This window comes from Etheostoma cragini, chromosome 24 (genome assembly GCF_013103735.1).
Source record: "Etheostoma cragini isolate CJK2018 chromosome 24, CSU_Ecrag_1.0, whole genome shotgun sequence".
Lineage (NCBI taxonomy): Eukaryota > Metazoa > Chordata > Actinopteri > Perciformes > Percidae > Etheostoma > Etheostoma cragini.
Window position 1 is genome coordinate 5,714,737 of NC_048430.1, and position 23,965 is coordinate 5,738,701.

Consider the following 23,965-nt stretch of genomic DNA (forward strand, 5'->3'; position numbering starts at 1 on the left):
AGGATTAAATCTCAGCTGGCTGATTGGATTGTCTTTTGCTCCATCTCAGGCTGCATTAAGCGGCTGAGGCTTTGGATGTATAAAAAGGTGATGGATGCCTCCCCCTTACGTCTGGACCGATGGGAGCTGACCTCAGCAGAAGGCAAGAAAGGCAAAAAAGAGGGACTGTGATTTACTGACCAGGCCGGTGGAAGCAGAGAGCAGGATAAATGCCACTCAGCTCCTACAGCTGACAGCCACAGATGCAAAGAAGTGCTCTCACTGCTTGTCTGTCTTTCTGCTTCACTATTTTTCTACATGATGTTTAGAAGGAACATGCAGCGTGGAGAAATTACAGAGGATAACTATCACTCACTGGAAATCACAAGATTTTGTGATTAGCTATCAAACCCATTTCCTTCCTAATCTTAGTTTCCAATTTGCTCATTCACTCCTTGCTAAACAGCCTGCTCGGTCAGAACGCAACTGTACCCCCTCTTCTGTGTCTTCACCCCCATTATTCATTGCTGCCATTCTTATTTCAGTCCTTTAAGGTTTTAACATTAAAAGAACTTAAAGATCAGGTGGTGCAGTGGTGGTTTTAGTACTAAGTAGGTGCATCTGCTGTGGCCCTGCCATCCATCTGTTAGTAATAATGAGGATGCTAGATGGACATTCTTTCTGTGCAAAGCAAAAGACGGGTGAACCCAGCCTTTCGTCTCTTTAGTCTATTGTGCTGATATCTGTTTGACTGCTTGAGAAAGTATAAAGTATTCAGACAAGATGAGTCACATTGTCATTATTGTCAGTTAAAGTGAATCCTCACCCAAGGCTGGACATCACAAAGCTGATCTATTGAAATCCCAATAGATCAGAATGTGAGGCAGGGATGGGGTTAGCCGAGAAGAAAGGCACTAATGAGTCAGTCGGTGCAACATGTCATTCCTTAGATCCCGATGACTATTTAGCATTTTGTTGTAACCCTGCTATTGTCAATCGAGGTTGAGTTTAGTAAGCCTTACGATATGTACACTTTGTCACTTTCCCACCTTTAGGCCAGTTTACTTGGTCAGGACCAAAGAAAAATCACTAGCGGTAGTAGAGTAATCAAAATCTTATGGACTGACAGCTAACTGATTTATTGGACAGTTTTAATGACTGTAATCTTACATCGTTACGGCTGTAGACCCGGTGAGGGAAATGAAAACGCTAATTACAGTGACCTCTAGAGTAGGATTAGAAAAAGGATATTAGAAGCATTATTAGTATAGATTGTAATTGGACCCTATTTATCCACAACTTCATAGCCGGAGTATGTTAGAAACCCACCTTTTCAAGCAATCACAATGTGGTTGTTGCTTGAATAGAGTTTCAATTGCAGCTTTCACGCCATAAGTGCTCCATAAGTTCAGCATTGCAGTCCTATAACTTTGTCAGACTCACGATGGTCCATTTTTTAAATCGATGGGCCGTTTCAAAATCGATGTAACAGAAAGAGAGATTTCATCTTCTTTATTCCATGCATTCATTTTCTTTGTCAAAACCTGGTGCCTACATTACCAAAGCTTACTTCTTTCTAACTTAACGCCCTCAGTGTAGAGTTAGTATTTTTTTTTTTTCGAACTTTTCTTTAGCACCAACAAGTGACATTACTTGAGATATTTATCAGACTTTGCCTGGCTCCCACTTGAGCCACAAAAGCCACTGTTGTGGTTTGTTGAAAGTATGTGTGACCTGGGCCTGATCAGCTGAGGGGTCTGTTTTTAACCAGTGGTTGAGTAATATCTTTTAATTGATTATGCATTATTATTTATTCTATTTGTCCTGGCTTTTTTGTGCAATCCAATTGAAAATCTCATCTTGTTGTTATAGCTATAAAGTGTATTTAGTGTATGTATGTATATATATATATATATATATATATATATATATATATATATACACACACACACACACACAGTTCTGGTCTGTCTATTAGGAAGCAGAGACAATTCCCCAACAAAGTTTCATATGCTGACAGTAAGGCATTTTAAACTTTGTTTACCCAAAGATCTGCTGCATGCATCGGGTTACAGATTCATGCTTATTTATGAATTTGGCTATATCGGAGTAGTTAGAGACACAGATTCAGCCATGCATGCACACAGAAACAAACCTGCTTCTGCTCAGCCCCGAGGGGTCAATTTACCATTAAAAAAAAAATAATTTCATACTTTTAAATATTATCCTAACAATTATTCTTAAATGTGAGTACAGTTGACTTGGTCTGTTTGATTTTGGTCTGCATTTTCTGGTATATTCCTATCTGCAAAATGTAGGGATTAATGTTTGGAAAAAAACAGGATGTTCCCCACAACAATGAAGATATTTGGTCTAGAGGGATTCCACAGCCTGAAAATGCACTGCACTGTACAGCATCATCATGAGCACCAGGAGCAGGTGGTGTATTAAGACATATGATGTATAAGCCCGTTCATTGGCCGGCTGCACGCACTCTTGCCGCCGTTTTACTGTTTTATCGGCTCACATTAGTGTGCGTGTTTACAAAAAATACAGTGTGAGTACATGTTTGTATATGGACATGTCCATGTGCACACATAAAAGAAAGAAAAAGCTTTTCAATTGCCTCGTGCCCCACAAGGCTGCCCCGGCGCAGCTGGGGAGGAGGCCAGAGACATTACTCAGCTATTAAACTGTTATCCGCAGGTGTCACCCTCAGCAGGGGCTTTGTTGATAGAGGCGGAAACGCCCTCAAGGTACACACACACACACACACACACACACACACACACACATCCTTCAGGCAGGGGTGTTTGAGGTCCAGGCTCATGGCTGTGTCTGCCCGGATTGATGGGGCGTAACAGAGTCCATACGGAGAGCAGACGGGTGAGCCAGATCTGGCCAGGAGGGGGGCAGCAGGACACCAGAGGACAATGGGACTGGGCCAGTAGGGAGGCCACCTGCCAGTCCATTTCACTTGTGATTCGTTTCTTTTCTCTTTACCTCGTTTCCTTTGAGAACTTTAGGCTTCATTGTGACAGCTGCTAGGAGAGTTAAATTGCCCATCGCACACAATGCATGAAGATACATTTATTGCATGTTGTATTATTAGGGGTGGTCTGAAAACCAGCTTGGGCTTGGAGACTACCGACTTTCGAAGATGTGGGCATTTACTAGTCAAGGAAAGTCTAACAAAAGCCGCTTTCGAGTTGGATTATTCAAAGTTTAGAATTTGGAATTTTTGGACCCGTTCCAGGGAATAAAAGTTAAGATATCTTGGCCTCTGCTGCTTTGATTATGAAAATCTTCTCCAAATAAGCCTATTCTACTTCTTCTATAACCTTAATTCTACCGTTTAAAGAAGTAACCTTAAACTGCCAAGAAATGCCGCCATCTCTGATGTTTTTAGTAGCGACAACTAAAACGGATCCGGTTCCAGTGGGAACCCAGATCAAGAACTCATTCAGGTGAAAGTCAAGCTGCATCAGACCTTCATTCAAGGTTCAGGTCAGGTCCAGGGGACCATAATGTGTCAGCACTTAGACATTAAGAACACCAATGTAGGTTTGACTTACGACTGTGTTTCTAAGAACATGGTTGCAAAATAATTCGTTTTCCATGTTCATCTAAAAAATGTCTTTAAACTGTTTAACAGTCATCCGTCTCTTTGTTTCTATTTATCAACAAATGAAGGTATTTATTTTATAATGAGTTTGACATTAGTAGTTTCTGGTATTTACGCAACAACATCATTGGGCGAGACACAACCTAGCTGATAAGTGACTTTTTTTGCAGTCCATTATGTTCCAGCTGTGCTAACTGATGTTTTTGGAAGCAGGTTCATTCATTACCTGCTTCATTAGTTGTGTCCCTCAAGGTATGGCACCTCCGTGTTTGTACTTGTTTCCCTCTAACTTCCTGTGCAATGTCCCTCAGTGGCTTTACCTCTGAATAGGAAAATAGCATTCATAATAGAGAGTGAATAATTTATATTATTAATCTCTCTTAACTTAATAAATACATGAAGAACAATGGCAAACTCCTGAAAACCAAATTATCATCTTTTAGTTTGCCTTGTCCATAGAGAAAAGGTACAGTGCATACATTCAGTAAAAGTGTGAATCACACACACACACACACATAACACACACACACACACACAAACACACACAACTGATCCAACTTATCACCTCTTAAACATTCACAGCATGCAGAAGCAAACTCTGGTTGTGAATTTGACACAAAAATAAGAGACTCCACACAGCAGGAAACATCCCCTCAGCATCTGCTGCTTGTTCAAATTCAGTTACTTCTTTCAGTTACTATTGCAAAAGAAATGAATACAGCAAAATATATTTGAAATATTCAAGAATTGCTTATATTTCCAGTTGTGCCTTGAAGATGGGTTTTCAATGGCTGACATGTTGTCTTTGATTGTGTTTGCCACCCATTGCTCTCATAATTGGTTCACTCTGATTTAGACAACTTTGCTTGTTGAATGTTTTGTTGAGAGTGCCAAAGAGGCGAGATTGCACCCAACAGCACCCTACGGAGTAGCAGAGAGTCATAAAGACCCCTTCTTTTGGAAAGATGCATGTGAATGTAAATGCAGCCGCACAAACACAAATCATCTGAGATTTTGAAGGGGTCCTAATGGAGTCAGTCCAGAGCTGCTGGACGGAGGCCTGAATGCTGCCGGTGTGGGGCTGATGCTGGGGGACAGTTGGTGTCCTGTTGGCACGCCAGTTTGACTCTATCGCAGAGCCACACAGACTTGCATACTGATACTTCTGCTTAGTCCAAAAGCAGTTGTTTTGTTAGTACAGTATCCACCACCATGGTCAGAACTTCATCAAATCAAGATTTATGAAGTAAAGTGAACATAAACGGATGGAACGCAGCAAAAAAAACACAAAAATCGATAAGTAAGGGCAGTGTGTGACAGCTTCGTCCCACACTTTTATGGCGTGATGATGGCTGCACTGCATGTATGTACAGTATTTATGACATGACGTGACATTGCTTGGCATGGCTTTTATAATTTACACAGCAGGAAGCAGCCATAGAGTTTTATACTGATAACATGGTATTATTCTGACAAAACTCATCCAATAAAACCCATATCATAATATCATCATAAGTTATAAATGAAGTCAGCAAAGACTTTGTTTATAAATGATCCACCTAAAACCACCGCGGATAGTCTTCACTGTCCACAGTCTTTTTGTCTGCACTTACTTGTACTGACTCCAACTCAGGATCAGAACCCAAAGCCTCTGTTGATTGAAACAGAGATTCTATAAGCTTCAGCTCCTCTTCCTCGTCCCTTTACTCCTGCACATATTCCTGCAGCTCAGTCGGGTCTCCTGGCTTCTTCGCAGTTGTTCCTCACAGCGTAGCTTTCCTTCGTAATAACAAGTAAATGCAGTTGTTGTTTTTTTTGCGTTTTCTAGAAAATGAAATGTTGTTTATCCCCTTGTCTGATGAGACACAAGGAGGCATGGTCTGCTTATATACTGCGTCGAAAACAGCCATCAGAATGCCGCACATGTACTGTGTACCCTTATTCACATGCCTTCACATGTTTGCACGTGTTTTTGTTTGCTTTGAATAAAACAAACTTCACTTCAAGGGCTCAGCAAGACACAATACTTAGTAATTAAGCTCCAGTATGCGTCTCAGTCTGAAACTATTTATTTACCAAGTAATGGTTAAAGCACGCCAGCAGGTCCTGAATATCATTTGATTCATTCACACCTGGTTACCTGGCTGCCTATCAGCAGCTTTTTTTAAACCTCCATTTTGACCATGATGATTACATACTAAACATTAGAGAGCCTGTAGGCTTGGGGCAGAGACAGCAGAGACTATGTGTGACTGTGAGAGGGAGATAGACAATATGTGCTTAGGTGCATATATAGCATGTTGCCAGGGGGATGCTTTGATTTGTGCATGCATCCCAGGGGGGGATTTGGATTGCTACAGATACGGTTCTTCAACACACATGCCTACGAACACACACCAACATGCTATGGTGTGTGGCCTAGAAACAAAGCACGGATAGAGCGTTTTGACCACACAACTTAACACGACTTAATCCCTGTATCTGACCTTTAAACTCTTTAAAAGAGGACAAGCAAATGAGGAACTGCCCTTTGGGGGGGAAACTACAGTATCATAATGTCTTACATAACAACAGTGACACATTTTCTTTTCTCCCTGTGTATCTCTGAACTTGCATCACCACACAGCTCATGTAGCAGAGTGTAAAAAAAACAAGCAAGACGTTGCCTGTCATATTAAAGAAGCCAGCAGCAAATTGCACCAGGCTAATAAAAGCGACAGGGAAATTGCTGCCAGCAGATTTCCTCCAAATCTCCCCAGTAATTCCTGTGAGCTCTGGCATTACTGCCTCGCTACCCAGCCTTAGATTAACCACCACCCCTGGACTCGGAGCAATGCTGCTCAGGCCTTCACCATGCTAGTTTAGCCTCTTGATTTCTCTGCTTGTACATTGTCCATTTGATATCTTCAAAGCTAGGAGTATTGTATCGTCACAATCCACTACCAGTATTGTAACATACTGTGTGTTGGCAGGTTTGTCTGTTTTAATAATTTTCATTATTATATTTCTACTATATATATGCGGAGGAGTGTCTGGCTAGTCCACACAACATTCCGGGATAGGAGCAATATGCCCTGGTTTACAGGCATGTCTTTAAACCAATAAAAATCTTCATGAGCGGCGCTATGTACAGCTCAGAGCCATGGTGCCACTGCAAAATAGCCTCGGAAAGGAACTTGTTTTGGTGGAACATGTGTACATTCAAAAGTTGTTTTAGTCGTGCGACAGAAAACTCAGATTGGTCAGATAGTCTAGCTAGCTCTCTGGATTTACCCTGCAGAGATCTGAGGACCAGTTAACAATAGTCCTCATAAATCTGTATTTAACAGATATCCGAGCCAAAATACGGCGGAATTTCGGTGGCAACCGAGCAATCCCGAATTTGGAAGGTCGTGGATATAGACTATCCAATAAGGTGACCCATGCTCTCTTTTTATCAGCCACTAGAGTAGTGATACCTACGTGCTTTCCTCCTGTGCTCTGACTTTACCTGATCTTTCTCCACTCCACTCCAGCAACCTTCGGGTCAATCGGCCCTGCTACGCTTTACCTCTGAGAGCGTTTGACCTGGTGTCCAGCCCCACACTGAGCCAATCGGCATTCAGAAAATCTCCTCTGTTGGTGCCACGCACTGATTCCAAATATGCTCTCAGTATCGCAGGTTGCAGTTTGGGGAGAGACTCAGCAGGACTCTGCCTGTCAATGTTACTACACTGCAAGTGATATTACAGATTCTGTATTAAACCTGTTTAGGAAGCCTAATCTGTGTTTTATGGATTCTCTTTCTTCTCTCACTCAGGCTGTCCCTCTCTCTCTCTATCCCTATTGATCTATTTTTTAACTCACTCTCTCTCACTCTCTTTCTCTTGCTCTATCCCACCTTCTTTCACTTCTCTTTTCGAGGCAGAGAGCAAAGTCTTTTTACCATCCACACCGTATTTAGCAATAGCAATATCGGCCCATCAGTCCACCACTTTGATTCAAACTAAAATGTCCAAGAAACTAATAGATTGATTGCCATGACATTTTTTTACAGAAAATAAAATGGTGTATAGTTAATTAAGTCTACTGACTCCCCCTACTGACCACCTGCCTTTTCATCTTTTGGAAAAAACATTTTGTTTATCCAGAAAAAAGATGGATCTAATAACTTTGTGTTTAGTGTCAATTATTAACATATTAACACATGAATATGATCAACATTAAACCTGCTAAACATCAGCATGTTAGCGTTTAGCTCAAAGCATAACTCTGCCTAAATTCCAGCCTCACAGAGCCCTACAGCACGGCTGTAGACTCTTAGTCTTGTTTTATCTTTTCTTCTTTCCCTCTTCTTCTTACTTTTTATTTTATTCTGTTGCAAAGTTTTGATTTGTATCATCCCTGAGTCAATTTGTTTAAGTAATGTAAGTGAGGTGTGCCAGTGGCACTAGCAGCTAGGTTTTAAAGAACATACCTGTTCTGCAGGGGTGCCATTTCAGCACTGCAAAATAATACAGTATGTTAAATGAAAAAAAAAAAGTAATCGAAATAATTATAACCTGCCATAAATTCTGTTGTTGTGACAAGAAGCAGTATAATATAACGTTAGTATTACATTTCCTAATAATAAGCTGCGTTTTCAAAATGTATCTGATTACTTCTTAAATTTATGCTCATATTAAATACTTTATGTAAGTATTCAAATAACTATTGGCTTTATCATGTCTTGGAATTTTTTATAATAATGAAAGTTGCCATACTTATCATCTCTGAGAAAATGGCAGGATAGTGTCTAGAAGTTGTACAATAACAAAATAAGAGGAGCATGTCTTGCCTTTTTCCTAAAATAACATCTAACATCTAATCTGTTTCCTCCTGTCACAGTTGGCAGTTTCCTGGTAGCTCATTGACCACTGAACATATTATTTCAGATGAATAAAGTTTTCATTTAGTATTAGACTTGTTGTGATCCAGAAGCTTCCAGGCACGTAAATGGAGTCAGCCCCAGATGGAAAGTAAAATGACATGGAGATACAGATCCATATCTTTTCCTGGCTAACAGGGGTATAATGCATGGAGTGGGGTGAGGAACTACACGAAAGTGCACCTGATATCTATAGACATGGAAAAGCTCTTAGGTCATCAGCGTTGAAAATCGTGGCAGCAGCCAGTCAGAAGCATCACTCTGTGGAATAGCGGAGTTGTTTACCTGCAGAGAGAGGAGGAGGGTAAACGAGGAGCAACAGGCAAGATTGACTGAAAGACAAGCCACGGAAAGAATGAGAGTTGGTAGCGTAATTTAATCGTTGCATGCTGGGAACTCATCAGTATGCTACTCGTGTACAGCTTCCACCCTCCTGTGCTGCGCACACACAAGTTGCACAAGGATGGCAGTCAGGATAGTCAAATAACAGACTAATATAATCATGTAAACACTCCATCACTCTCCTTGTCCCACATATTCAGCATTTTACACACAGACACATACACTTTTGTCAGTATTAAACCTCAATAATTCACATTGCAGAGCTTAATGGGTCTCTAGCAAAATGTGGCATAACATGCTTGGATGGATTATGAGGTTTGTGTATTTCAGGAAATCGGGAATCTTGTTATTAATTTAACAGTATTTAGTTTTGGCAACCTTCATCATTTAACACTGATGTATTTAGCAGTTTTGGCATATTGTGTTATTAAAACAAAAGGTTAAAACTTGTTTATGTTCTACAAACCAAGGTATCCAAGAAAAAGTGGTATACTAGTAATGGAAATTGGGAGCTCGTTTTGGCCCTTATGTCAATGATTCAAGTCCTACTTCCACTGAGGCCGAAATATCTTGACATTTGTATCCTAGTATGGATCAAGCTCCAAAAAGGCCTGATCCTACTATTCCCATAATGCAACATGAGAATATCTTTTGATATGCCGTGTTTTCACTGTATGGTATGGCTCTGCTTGACTCGACTTGGACCAATGCTTTTCTTAGTTGTTTTTTCCACAGCAGATAGATCCCCCTTGTGTGGTTTAGTATACAGCGTAATTTTTGCGGGCTGCCATGTTTAAAAATCACATGAATAAAAACATTGCGGTAGCTATAGAGGTAAACCTTGCATTCTGACATTATCAGGTTTCCAGCACTACTTTCTATTACTTGGAAAAGGCCGTTTATGTGTAGAATTGGTATAGTAAGCCTTTAAGTAAAGCAAATACATGTCGTCTTTCAGTCAATCTCATACTTCACACCTATTTTCACTCTTTTCATTTTGCCCTCAAAGCCTCATGTGAACTCATTATCTGGGCTTGAACATAGCATCTTAATCTTTGTATTATTTCTGATTTTATTTGAAATCATGCTGATAAAGTATTTATGATATTTTGTGGATTATTGCTGAGCACTGATCACACTGTGGATTTGGGAGTGCTGCCTAAGTCTCTACAGTAAAGAAGCTACTAGTCTAACAGTGGATGAGGCAAATAAGCCCAAAAGCTCCTGATGTGCCTGCTGGTTTACAGATCATAACAGATGTTTGTCAGTATGTTTCAGTGGGAAAATGCGGTGGCTGCAAACAGTGATAAAGGGTTTTTAGTGACGATTGTGGATCACATCTCTGTGTCATTGGTTAAAATCGTCAAACAATAAAACAAATTATGGTGGAGTGATTTTCCTCATTATTCTGTAGTTATTCTGCTTCTCATATCTTATTATGTTATAATAATAATTATAAATAACAGACATCAGTGACTGAAGTATTCCACTATGCTAGACCACATGTGTTAAGAAATGTCCATTCATCATACATGCAGACAATTGCATTTTTTTTAGGTATTTACAGCTTGAAATATATTGTGAAATATGGATGTATACTGATTCTGAGTGCCCCACTGTTGCCTTCAGGGACCAGTGTGTGATTGACAGATCAGCATTCTTAAATTTATGCACACACCATGATACCCTCTCCCCCCTCCCCCCTTTTAATATGTTTTTTGGCATAAGGTCATAATTTACCTTGCTTCCAGCTACTTCCTCTTCTCCCTTCCACCCAACTCATGATAGCATTGCTTGTAATTTATTGTATTGTTTTTAATTAAATGGATGGCAAGGGGGTTTAAGTGCCCAACAGTTCCAAGACATGCCATTTCTTATCTGAATTCTAAATTCAGCGCACACCTACTGTAAAGCGGGACTATAAAGCTGAATAGGTCCCAAACTGCTGCAGTGCGTGTTAGAGGCATTGAACAGTTAGACAAATGTCACCTTAGAAGGAAAGAGAGGGGATAATAAAGCAACGGCTGGGTAGCGGTGAATACAAACTTCACAGACATTGGGACACCACAAATTCATGACTCCAGCAGTCTGGCTTGTGTATTCTCAGTCTGGCATAGAGGATCAGAGAGGAAGGAGCCTTGGATTACAGAGATCCTTGCCCTGATAAAGAAGAACTTTAAATTAAATGGAGTCACAGCAGGCTTAGAGCAGTTCTACTTCCTTTAGTAAAGACCAAACCATTTCCACACATACTGTTTTGTGAAACAAGATTGCAAGATTTTAGGGTAATTTCATGTTCTGAAAATTGTAAAAATATAATTGCTTAATTCCTCTATCTGTATATGTAGCTCACATCCTGTCTCTGACCTCTACGTCCACTTCTTGCAGCAGAAACCATGCAAAAGTATGGTCCTTATTAAGCACCAGAGTGCTTAATAAGGAAAATATACTGTAGCATGGAGTTGTGGGTCGGAACGAGTAAATCAATTTGATTATCCAGAGTGCAAACTGAGATGTCTGAATAATCTGGGGGTGAGCTATGGACTCCGAGGGTTTATTTCGTATGATTGGCGTTAAATGCGATTTCCCTATATATCAGGTCATTGGAGAGTGTGCCTCAAAGGTTATGTGCTCTAGGTAGCCTTTCACAAGACTCTGATTTTATTCTGAGAACGAGCTGACATTCAACAATCAAAGCCTGATGACCTTCCTGACCTTACACCACTGAAATCTTTAATTTTGCAAATACACAATTTAACTAGTCATGTCAGCGTGCCAAAGCGAATTCTAGACACCTTTTTCATGGCAGATATTTTCTATCATGGTGACATTTTGCCATCGCCAGACACTCGTGTCAGTCTTATTAATTTATCCAGATGGCTACATGGAGGGGTTTTAAAAACATTTTCTTACCGTGGCATGTTTATTAAATGCACATTACATTTTTGCCAGAGTTTAAGCACGCCAGACAACCCAAGCGGCCCAAAATCCCAACACGCCCTTTGGAACATGTGAACATTTATTTCCCTCATATGTTCATGCAAATTGGAAGGTAATACAAAAGGAAGCATAGGTAATACAAATCACTCCAATTATCCAACTTGTTCAAACACACACATGCACACACACACACACACACACAGGCAGACAATACACTGTGTTTTTCTGTGAACATGACGGACAGGGAGAAAGCAGCAGGATGCTGTGTAGATGATGCGTGCTCTCACCAGAGCTTTAACCTTTTCCCTCAGCGCCCTTCCTGCAGAGTCTCTCTTTCCTCCCGGCACCTCTGTCACACAGTCCTATTGTTTGTCCCTGTCGTGATTTGGCACTCATTATAGAACCTGTTTATGCACAAAGCTCTCCCAAGACATGTTTGCAAGGCATAAGAGAGAAGAACAAAAGGTGAGGTAGAAGACAAAGAAGAGGGCATAAATAGAATAAGTAAAGATAGAAAAGAAGGTGATAAACAATAAAAAGAGGAACAGAAATATGGAGCAGTTATGCAACAGCTGATATACTGTTATCAATGTTTGACTATTTAGTCAACCTTAGCATTAGCACCTGTACATGTAAATGACACTTTACAAATAGGGCTAGAACAATAAGTCATTTAAGCAATTAGTCAATCAACAGAACATTCACCAAACATCCAACTTGCAATATGTGTTTTCACTATGTATACACAAACATCTAATCATCAAAAATATAGATAATTAAAAGCTACAATAACTGTTTGTTTTTGCTGCTATGGGGCAGGGGAACTTCACAGCAAGCTGAAAACACAACATACAACAATTTACCTTATAAAGCTGCCATGGACATACAGACATGAAAAAACTGCATGCATCTGGAGTGGTTTTTCTGGCCACGTCACAAACGTATATACTGTACGTACAATATTCACTCTTTTTTTCTCCACCAACTCCGAACATTTGCTCAATAGGCTTTGTTCACCGACTAGTGGCTTATTTTGTCTGAAAGAAAAAGTGCAGCTTTAATCAATTACTAAAATGATTAATTGCAGCTGCATCCCTACACTAAAATATATAGGAAACAATTTATAGATCTCAAGCTTTCCTACTAAAAATTCAGATTTGAAGGGAAAACCGGATTCTTTCCCACAGTCTGACAATATGATTTCAAGAGAAATGTGATGAAGTATCAACGTGTCATATCCACATGTATTTTTGAAAGAACATCTCAGTACATGCATTCCTACCACCGGAGTGCCACAGTCACACCAGTAAACTCAGTTCTTTACTTTTTTCCAAGAAAATGTGATCCAATGATTTCCAAACCTACTAACACTTCTCCCTCCTTCCCTCCCTCCGTCTGAAGCTAGATTTAAGGTGATAAGTTAGAGCAGCTTTTCCTCCTGCTTTTCAAACCTGTTCCACTCATTCACTTCACATGCTGCCTCAGTTAAGTTGCTTCCTAGGCTTTCTTGTTCATTCAACTCACTTGTGCTGCAGATATCCAACATTGTGCCTCCTGAAATGCTGGGGAAAGGACCTACAGTCCCAACCGCTCTGCTGTGTCCTGTTTTCATTACATGGAATCCCCACGAGAGGGAATGGATATAGCAGCACTCCCTTGCTCGCCACTCAGCACTCTTTCTCTGTCTCTCCCTCCATCTTGTTATCTCTCTTGTTCACTGAGCACAGTAAGCTGTCTTGGTGTTGGCTGGTGATTTTGCTCCACTGGACCATTTAGGGACTAGATTTCCTTCACTATTGGCTTAGTAGATGAGGGCCACTCTTCTGCAATAAGGTACATCCAATCAATGCTTTGGTGATCCCTGGACTTGTAATCATACAGCATAAGGGAGGATGGACAGGGTGATATGTTGTTAATGGATGTTTTTGTACTTTGTCTGGTGTGATCATTAAAGTTTTATGTCACTCAATGGAAATCTTAATGCTCTATCATTAGGATTTTTAGTATTACATTTCAGACAATGGTGTTCAACTTTGTGGGAAAGTTTTGGGGAAGGGAAGACCCTTTTCTGTTTCAACATGACAATGCTTCCTTTCCCATCATCTTAAATGTAACATGAGATTTTTAGGTCTGTATGTTCACTGGGAGTGCATTGACCTATTTTAGCATGTGTTAGTGTGAGTAACACTATTCTACACTGGTGTTATTTTTCATGAATGAGCCAGACTGCGGCTAGAATTAGCATTTCATATATTCGGCAATAGCTTCAAAACATTTCATCATTAACAAGCAAATTTGAGTGCACATGAACAAAGCTGGATGTAGACTTTTTGAGCAGAGAAACCTTAATTCTACAGAAGAAGATTTAGTTTGCAGTCATGTAGCACACTGAAAGAAAGTACATGAAGACTTGTGTCGTGCAGAGGTAGAGAATACTTCATATCCACTGGACAACAGTTGAGGAAATAATCCACTGAAAGCATTGCTAAAGTGGGCCCAAGCTGAGCTTCTAACCACAGGGAGCTTTAGCTAGGAAATTGAACTGTTGTAGGTGTGGGCATGTTTTATAGGTGACCCAGCAAGGCCTCTGTGATCCTGCTATTTACTGCCATCAGTCTCTTTCTTTCGGTTCAATCAATCAATATCTTTTGTTTTCCTCCCCATCACATTCCCCCCACCTTTATTCCATCATCAGCTAAACTAAATGGTGCCATTTAGGGATTCTATTGTCGTATTGTTCTTAGTTGTTCTGTGCTGAGCCCACCAGGATTCCCTCCTCTGCCTGTGTAGCCCTGCACCAAAGCCCACTCAGCATTCAGATCCTGTTGGTATCCAATCTCCTGCCTTCTCACTGTAAGGAAAGCTTCCTTAATTCTCAGGTTATAGCAGCATCAGCATTTCAGACTGAAAATCAACTTGGGCTAAAAGACTGAGATTCCAACAAAGTTTCTCCTTAAGTAAAGATTCCAAGTAAAGATTTCTCAATGCCTCACAAAACCATTAGTAAAAGTAGTATCTGTTTCATGTGATATAATTTGATGCTTTTCTAATTGTGGTAATACTTTGTTTCCTCCATTCAACCTGGCATATTTCTATTGTTATGTGAAGTACCCTTTTAAATGTTTCATTGATGTCTAATGAGCTTTTCATTAAGATAATTCAACTGGGACTTATCCATGAAAGATTATGAGCAACACAAGGTTTTACATTGGTAATGATTTGTCGCTGTATTGGTTTCCAATATTAGGCCCTGCTTTTGTGCTAAAGAACCCTGTATTAGGAGAACATCAATGCAAAGAATGGGTGTTGATCTTTGCAAATGCCATGCTATGTTCCACACGGCTCAAATTGGACTTATTTACCAAACCCCCAGCCTGTTTGTTTCCCACTACCCTGTAAAATTCAACAGTCGTACCTTATTAAATTTCCAGACACAGCTTGTCCTCAGCAAAAGTAACACGGAGCTGAGAAAATTATAATTTCTCAACACATCATTGAGCATTTCCTATTATGATTGCCACATGTTAACATGCTTATAAAATTCAGAAAAAACGATTCATACATTGTATTGTGTTCCTTGATATCTGCTTTACTCACATTAATTAAGGGGAACAGCGGCAGCAGTTTTCCTACTTAGCGATAATGAGGTGCAATTCCAAGTATGAATAACCAGAGATTGACCATACGCGAGCTAAATGAATACTGAACACAGCTCAGTCAATAGCTGCCTTACAATTTGTGAGTAGAGAGGTCGGGGCTGTGATGAACAAAACAAAGTGAATGCTGAACAGAGAGACAATTAAACTGCCACATCTGGCAATGGCAATGTGAGTCGGTACCCAGCCACTGCAATTACAGGGCCCCATCTCTGTAACCCTTCACCGCCTGGATGTTGTGCTGGAGCAGATGATAAAGCTAATGTTCACTCATTCAGAGCTTGTTTTCAGGAATCGCTTTATGCTACCCAAATGCCCCACTAAATCTGGGAAACCCTCTTTTCACCATCGACAATCATATTATCTACTGATTCAATTCCTGGGCTTCTTCTCAGTCCAGATCAGTCGCTTGCTATTCTGATGATCACAAGCTACAGGCCAATCTTCAAGTCCTTTTATGTAGAACCCAGACTGATGCATTAAAGAAAGGACTAATTAGAGAGTAGAGGGAATATCATTCCCGCTGGGTGAAGGGAGAAAAGAGGAGTTTTCCTTCAGTGCCAGAAGTTTCAGAAATGTAATTGTGAAGATGGTTTGGTTGTGCTTTAAAAGCACATGCTGTTTATCTTGTCCAAAGCAAAAAGGCTGACTCCTTACTAAGGCACTTTATTTCGGAGTTTTCATTTAATTTCTGCAGAGCAGGTAGACAGAACTCTTGATGGACAGTTGGGTTAAGATCAGGTGACAAATCTCATCCATTTGAAAAGTGTCTTTAGATTTGTACGTTTGTTTTACACATCTTCCATGCAGCCAACTTGCAGAGAACCCCAAAGAAAACTCTGAAAAATCTTAGACTTTTCCCTTGCTGAAGTATTCTTTCTGGTCAGAGGAACCTTTACGATTTTATCACGTACAATTGTTCAGTACAGTGTAGTGAAATTCAATCTCTGCAATAAGGCAGCATGGTAGCCCAATTGTTAGCACTTTGGCCTCACAGCAAAAAGGTTCTGGGTCAAATTTCAGGTCGTTCCAGGTCTTTTGTGTGGAGTTTGTATGTTCTTGCGGGAGTTTCCTTTGGGTGCTTGCGTTTCCCCCACCTTCAAAAGAAGGTAGGTTCTCCAATCAGTGCCCTTTATCAAGGCACTACCTCAGATCTGGAGTTGGCCCCCGGGCGCTGTAAATGGCTCCCCACTGCTCGCTTGAGGGACGGGCTAAATGCAGAGAATGAATTTTACTACTTGTATGTGACAATACAGTACCTTTTACCTTTAATTCATCCTAAGCATTATGAGCAGTGGACAGTCACTTAAAGCATAGGGGAGCAACTTGTGGTTCAGTGTCTTGCTCAGGGCCACTTTGACATGTGGCTTGAAGAACCAGGGATCAAACTGCCTATCTTGAGGGCCGGCCCAATATTACCACCACTCTATCTCTGATCCACAGCGACCCACAAGCTATTAGTTACAGGGTTTAAGTTTTTCCGGATTTTTAAATGGACATAAAAAAGATAGGCTTCCCTACTCAAGAGCTTGATTGTTTGGATCTGACTGGGAAACGTTGTTAGATAAACTTGATGTGGATGGTGCTCGCTCTGCATGTATATATATTGATCTGTAATCTATGTAATCTTCAGCGCACAAGGGTGATACAACGCTCTATTCACTCTGTGTTAGACGTAGTTCAATTCTCCAGGAAGAATGGTTTGCTATACCATGTGGGTAATTCTTCTATCTAGCTCAAGTTTTTTTTCTCTCACATCCACACTGACATGCACATATGCCATCTTTCTCTCATGCATGCAGAAATGCATTCATTTGTCTGTCTCTGTTCATCTCTGTGATGTTTCATGGTTTCATAGCTTCCAGTCTGTCTCTACTGCTCAACCACAGGAATCTTAGCTGACGTCTCTATCCTAAAGCCATAGCCTCTGATAGAGATGCTCTGGAGGCAAAGGGAGATTAGAGAGAGGAGACAATCGCATTAAGACTCACTTTAACTCCCTGACCAAGACCAGAGGTTAGGATTTGAATGTTAGAATCAGTGCAGTTAAATCCCTGCGTGGCTGTTGGTGCATTTCCTTAACTGAACACACAAGCTCTTCCTGTGCAGGCTTAGCTGCTCGCAGTAAAGCCGGCACAAATTAACATGACGTCGTTAAGGGAACAACATGCAGCCATATGCACGAAGAGCTCCACGGAATAAGTCTTGTAGACTGACACCACAGCTTTTGTTAGCACAGCAGTGGAGCTGTCAGTGCTACAACACAACATGCTGTTTAGATCCATGGGTGAAGCCTCATGACATCAAAGGTGGCACACAAAAGAATCCGTGTTTCCTTTTACTGTTGCATACACCTGTCAAAAATAGTGTGTGTTGTTTCATGTGCTTCTTCTGCACTCCGGCCCTCCTGCTTTGTAGCACCATAGAGACCCCTTGTGGAAGTGTGAAGCATAGCAATGTGTGTGAATATATGTGTGTGGTCCAGGACGAATCCCAACATCCCTAAAACACAGTCAAAGACAAACAAAGACAGTCAGACAAAAAACAAAACCGTCCAGATTTTCCTGACTTAGCTATCATCCAAGCGTGCTAGACTGCACTAGAGGGCCAAAGTAAAGTAGTCTTTGGTAAAATAAAATCCCTATTATCTTTGAACTAGCAAGTATCCAATTATACGCCACAGTTATCTCCCATCTCACAGACTTCTGAGTCCTCGCCACAGGGCCAGTGAGCAAGGAGTGCTAATGAAGAGATGCTGAATCACCTTTTTGCCTTCCTGGACGCACAACTCGTGGAGCCTCCTTGATCATAGGCAGCTTTTTATGGATCAGAGTCATTCCCGGGCTTTAATGATGTGGCTCTTTTTCCTTCCCCCTAAGGTAAAACCTGTCTCAGCACAGGCCACACACTCATGGATCGGCTACAGCATGTGTGTGATAAGTGTGAAAAGAAGAATGGGAGGACTTTAATCCAAGGCAGTGAGAGAAAACAGGTTTAAAAGGGGTTTATCTGTCTCCAGTCAGATAGGATGTGTGTTCAAAATGAGCCGAGCAGAGAGAAGAACTCCCGCTGATGTGAAGGCAGGGGGTTTGTCTGTTGATATGTGTTTTCTCTGCACTCTCTTACCTCTCTGTTCTCATGGTCTTCATCATCCCAGGAAGCCTATCTGTACATCACACTGCCTGCTAGTACAAGAAAATGACCTCAAATGCCTTGACAGTTGACTTTTCTCTTTCTCTATACATTTTTCAGTGCTCTTCCAGTCTTGTATTTTGGAACTGAAATTTCTTTCAGTGTTCCAACTGCCTACACTCCAACTAGTACTACCACACAAATACATTTGAAATGCTCAAAAGAATCAATATTTTAGGATATTTAAGCCGTACTTCTTAATACTTAGCACATGGAAGCATTTTGAGTGACAGATATTTAATTCAAATTTTTGCACCACATGTTTGCATGGATCAAATAATTTGTATGTGTATAATGTGTAATGCCTAAGGCTGGCTTTTAGTGAAGGAACCAAATAGATCACCAGCCTCTGCAGTTTCCCTCAGCAACAATGGTTTAGCATCTTTTAACCGATTGTTTTGGTTTTACAACCTGCAACTTTAAGGTTTTGGTTCTGTTTCAACACTCTTTGCAATTTAAAACTTCGATTCACTTTTTAAACTTTTTTTACGGACAGCGCTTGTTGTCTTTTTGTCTATTATTTTTGTCTTTGGTATCTATTAGAATCTGCTCCATCCTTGCCTGACACCAGTTTGTTTTCGCTTCTGCTCACCCACTTCTTGGAACTTGCTTGTCCTCAGATGGTGGTCATGGTTGCTAAATAAACATTATCACTTTGCAATCTTCATTTAATCATCCCACCTTACTTGCACTTTGCTTCAGCTCTTGAACAGCATTTAAAAAAAAAAAAAAGAAGAAGAATTGCCACAATGAAATCAGGGGGCTTTCAAGCCATCGCACTGCAGTATCGCTGGCCTCTACTGGCAATGCATAAACACCCTTTATTTTCTAATGAAATACACAATTGAAAGCTACATGATGCCAATAGCATCTGTGTAGTCTGTGGCATGAAGGTTGACTTAATCCCACATCTAGTTCAATGAACCCGCAAGGACATGCTTTATCAATGCAGTTGATAAATAGTATTGCAAGATTCTTCTGCAAGAAGTTCTGCTTAGTGTGTATAGAAAAGGGAGAAATCAGTATGAATTGTGAGCTTTACAGAGGATATATTCCTTAATAATGCAAATCACTGTCCTTAAAAGCTGTGCCCTACTTTTGTATTTATGATTTTCCCAAAGTACTTCTTGCAGAATACAGTGATTATGATTTAAATGTAGGGTCTGACAGAGAAGGGGGCTGCTGAAGAGTATAATATAATAATATAATATATAACCCTTATATGAAGGTACAGCAGGGCTGCGAAGTTGCCGTGAAAGTAGGTTCAAGAGAGTGTTTTAAAGTTTAAAGAGGCCGTAAGAGAATTTAAAAAGGGTCTGGGATGGTTTAAGATGGCATCTCAGAGAGCTAGAGAATGTTTAGGAATTGATGAAATCAAGAAGGCTGTAATGGAGTTTTTGAAAGGTAAAAATTGGAGTCTGGAAAGAGAATGGGTTTAATAACAGGAATCACATGTAAGTCCAGATGTTCGGGGCTGGTACTCATTGATGCAGATATGACCAGGGTTGACGTGCATTGATGCTGGGAAAAATTACAATAGTGTTTTACACACTTTGCCAGTGTGTGTTGCCATTTAGAATCCCATTCCAACAGCTTTTTTAGTCATTTGGTAGCTGGAAATGATGTTTGCTACTTTTTTATGTTGCTGATCACAATCATATCCCGTCTCTTATCCCCAACAGGAAGTCCCGTCAACCTGACGTGCAGAGCATTCTTTGGATACAGCGGAGATGTCAGTCCACTTATTTACTGGATGAAGGGGGAGAAGTTCATTGAGGATCTGGATGAGGAGCGGGTTCAGGAGAGTGATATCAAGTAAGACATTCAACATTGAACTTAAAGCGTTGGCATACTCAGTGTGTAGATTTGGTAAAATTCCCAACATTTCTTTTATTTTGGAAGCTTTTAGTTCATTAAATCCACTGAATGTGCATATATTCTATTCCTGTTAATATTATAACAGAGCTTCAGCAACATCATGTATTGGTACATTTAATCTTGTCAAAAATAGCAAAATACCCTGGGTCTGAACTGATAAACACCTATTTAAAACCTGTGTGACCACACAGAACAGTAAAAGGAACTTTTCAATACCTAGCTATCATTTTAATGATTTTTATTAATGTTTTATGTGTTTATGTGTTTAAAAAAGTGCATTCTTTATCTTGCACAATATATAGATGGCACTAAAATATATGTAGAGGCAGTACAGTAATAGCAGAGCAGATGGAAACTCCAAATGAGTGTCTGTGTTGCCCTCCTTTTTCCGTTTGAGTGACCTCCATCTTTTAGCTCACACTCATCCCTTGTAACAGAGTTCTGTTTACGCCTAAATCAGGTGAAAACCTGACAGCCAGGCACGCAAACTGCCTGAAGCTGGTTGACCATAAGAGGAGCTGTGCTTGCTTTAGGTTATGATGCATTGAAGTCATAAGGGAAAAACAAGTTTATTCCTTAATGAATGTTGCTCTTCTGAAGTCTCCGGTGGTATAAAGAACATTGGATCTCAAGTTTATTGAACTCACCAACAAGTAGAAATGCATTTCAAACAAAACACAACTACAGTAAATCTTTGCATGGAGCTTTATGTCAGCTTTACTACTACTACCAATACTACTACTACTACTACTTCTTGGACTTGGCTTCAGGTTAGTACAACTTTGCATGCAGCATTTAGCCAAATGACAAGTTGGTGTTTTTTGATGGTGGCAGAGCTTTGTTTTGGCTACTGTACAGTAACACTACTGTCAGGTCATATTGGAAAATAGTTGTTTTAGCTTTAAAACACTTGCATATGGAACTTGACTGGCAAAAGTACAACAATACACTCACAGTGTACCGCACCCTCATTTCTTTTCTAGATTATGAGGTGATCTTCAGGCAGTGTAGGTTAATCTAAGCTAGAGTAGAGTGCTCATCATCAGATGCCCCCTATAAAGAGGGATAAGCTGTCATCATAATTATCATTATCAGTATCCTCATCAATACAGGGCTTCTGAGTCTGCTAATACACAACATGTATGAGACAATGGAGATACTCTTGTCAGTAGTAGATATCTGCTACATTAAAGAATACAAGCAACAGGCACTATTTATTATCTATTGTATTTCACTTTTATTCACACAGACCGGTTGATTATGATCAGATTGTGAGATGAAGTGGGAGCACAGCAAAGACGAGAGACTACCTGAAAAAAAGAGCATCAGAGTTATTATTTCTTTTTTAATCAAATCAAATAAATAGAATACATATCTTGACAGATACCCAAGTGGGAAAGCTGTCGCTTCCAAATTAACATAAAGTAAGTGAATGTCATGTATTTGTGCAGTGGTGTGGTTGCCATCTCCCAGATGTTGTTCAAAGAACGTGAGCCACAAATAATATTTCATTGAGTTTTAGCAGTGAAGGTGGTAGAATGTGTTTTTTGGCACTCTTGTCATCACCAGGGCTTTTAGAAAATAGGGTGGAATAAAGTAAGTGTGTCAAATGTAAAAACTATGGAAACAAAAACATAAACTTTCACTCTTTAATGGTATCCCTAATCCCTAATGTTCACATTATTTGTTCAGATATTGTTGCTGGTGTGTACAAACATCCCGCACATTCACACACCCTTTCATGTCCTGCCCCACTGTACTCCTTTGACGGAGCAGGCGTATGAATAGAAAAATCCCTGTTGTCGACAAATGCCGTCTAATGAAAAGGTTAACTGTAAGCAGCATGACAAGGTTGGGAGGAGAGTTAGCAGCCCGGTGAGTGACCTGGCCTTTTGAGATGTCTATATTAGCTTTCTAGCACATTCAGTCCAGCTCTCAGCACCACTCTCTGTCGTGAAGGACACCAGGCCAATTAGAGCTTACAACACATAGGGAGGGGGCGGCAGGTGGGGGCATTGGGTAGGTGGTATAATAAAGATGAGAAGGAAGGTTACTGAGAAGTGCGTCACATGCGGTTAAAAACCCCGCTTTCATATGGTAGTCAAATAAGGTAACAAGCCAAGAGATCAAAACTGTGACCCTGAGCTACTTTAAAAGCGAGAGAGCGAGAGTGTGTGTGTGCGTGTGTCTGTATGTGTGTCTGTCTGTGTGCATGCATGCACATTTCTCAATTGCATATTGTTGTGTGCCACTGTGTGATACTGTCTCCTTGTGTGTTTTTATTTATTTAATTTTTTGTTCCCATTTTGGATGTGCACCACTTCAAACCCACTCCCTGACATCATTCCATGAGCTTTTAACTTTGAAATGGAAATTCATCACACAGGAGGTGTATTCCCTGAGCTGCCTGTAATACATGAAATGGAGCTTTTGGCACAATGTTTCACCACTGAGATTCCCGGTTGATATAAAAAAAAATGTGGCTGCAGAACAAGACTTCCATGGGTCTCAGAGGTGACGACACAGTATGGAATACAGACATTAAGGCAGCACTGCTGTTGTTTAAACCAGAGGAAGTGTCAGTCCCTGGTGCATGAAGCACCCAATTGAGCACCAATTCAAATGTAAAAGTTAATCTCTCAATGAAAAACAAACCGGGTATTAAGCTAACTGAAATAAAACCAAGCCAATCTCTAGGTAGGGTGAAGGGTATTTTATGATGTGGGGCTATTTTAATTCTAAAGGCCAAGGGAACTTTGTCAGAATGCATAGTATACAGATCCATGAAATAACTGTTCTTTACTAATAAAAATGGGCCTGCCTCTCACAACGAAAACTGTTGTCCAGTTGGATTTTAATTAAGGCATTAAGAGCAATATCTTTTTAGTCAATTTTAGCATGGGTTCATAAACATATGAGCCCCTTTTTTTTTTAAAGCATCTGCTCCGATCTGATTAAGTTAATCAATTCTACCTTTGGGTCGTATTCAGGAGAGGTGCAGACAGTGGGAAAAAGGTTTTTTATAAGGCAGCAGCCAATGAGGCATTAAGAAATAAAGCATGACAACAAGGTACAGTTCAAAAGTTCAGGTGTCACATTGAGGCCGCATGGAGAAATTGTACTCAGTGATATAGAGACAATGATAGGATCCTATATGATGCTGCTGTTGCACGTTCAAAGATGAGTAAAAGGCTAATGTCAGATGTTTGTTCTTGTTTGAAATGAATACGATGCTGTAATATTCTGCCCCTCAGCCACCACACAAGATGTACAAGATGTACAAGATGCAAGAAGAATCAAATTGCACTTTCATCTCCATCCACCTACACGGCAGTAGTTTACCGCTTTCCTCGACTCTTATACATACCACCTTCCAAATGTTTGTGTCTTCATGCTTCATATTTCCTCTTTTCCAGGAAAACACACACTTTCTCCTGTTTTTACTAT

The 23,965-nt window shown here is 40.3% G+C and overlaps 1 protein-coding gene across 3 annotated transcripts in view; it reads left to right on the forward strand.

The window, feature by feature from the left end:
* LOC117939346 (interleukin-1 receptor accessory protein-like 1) overlaps positions 1-23,965 on the forward strand; it is a 254,316-nt gene that overhangs the window by 207,650 nt on the left and 22,701 nt on the right. For all 3 annotated transcript variants that reach the window (XM_034864604.1, XM_034864603.1, XM_034864605.1), the window contains one exon: positions 20,323-20,455. In XM_034864604.1, coding sequence (XP_034720495.1) covers positions 20,323-20,455 — 133 coding nt within the window. The remainder of the gene's footprint in view (positions 1-20,322; positions 20,456-23,965) is intronic.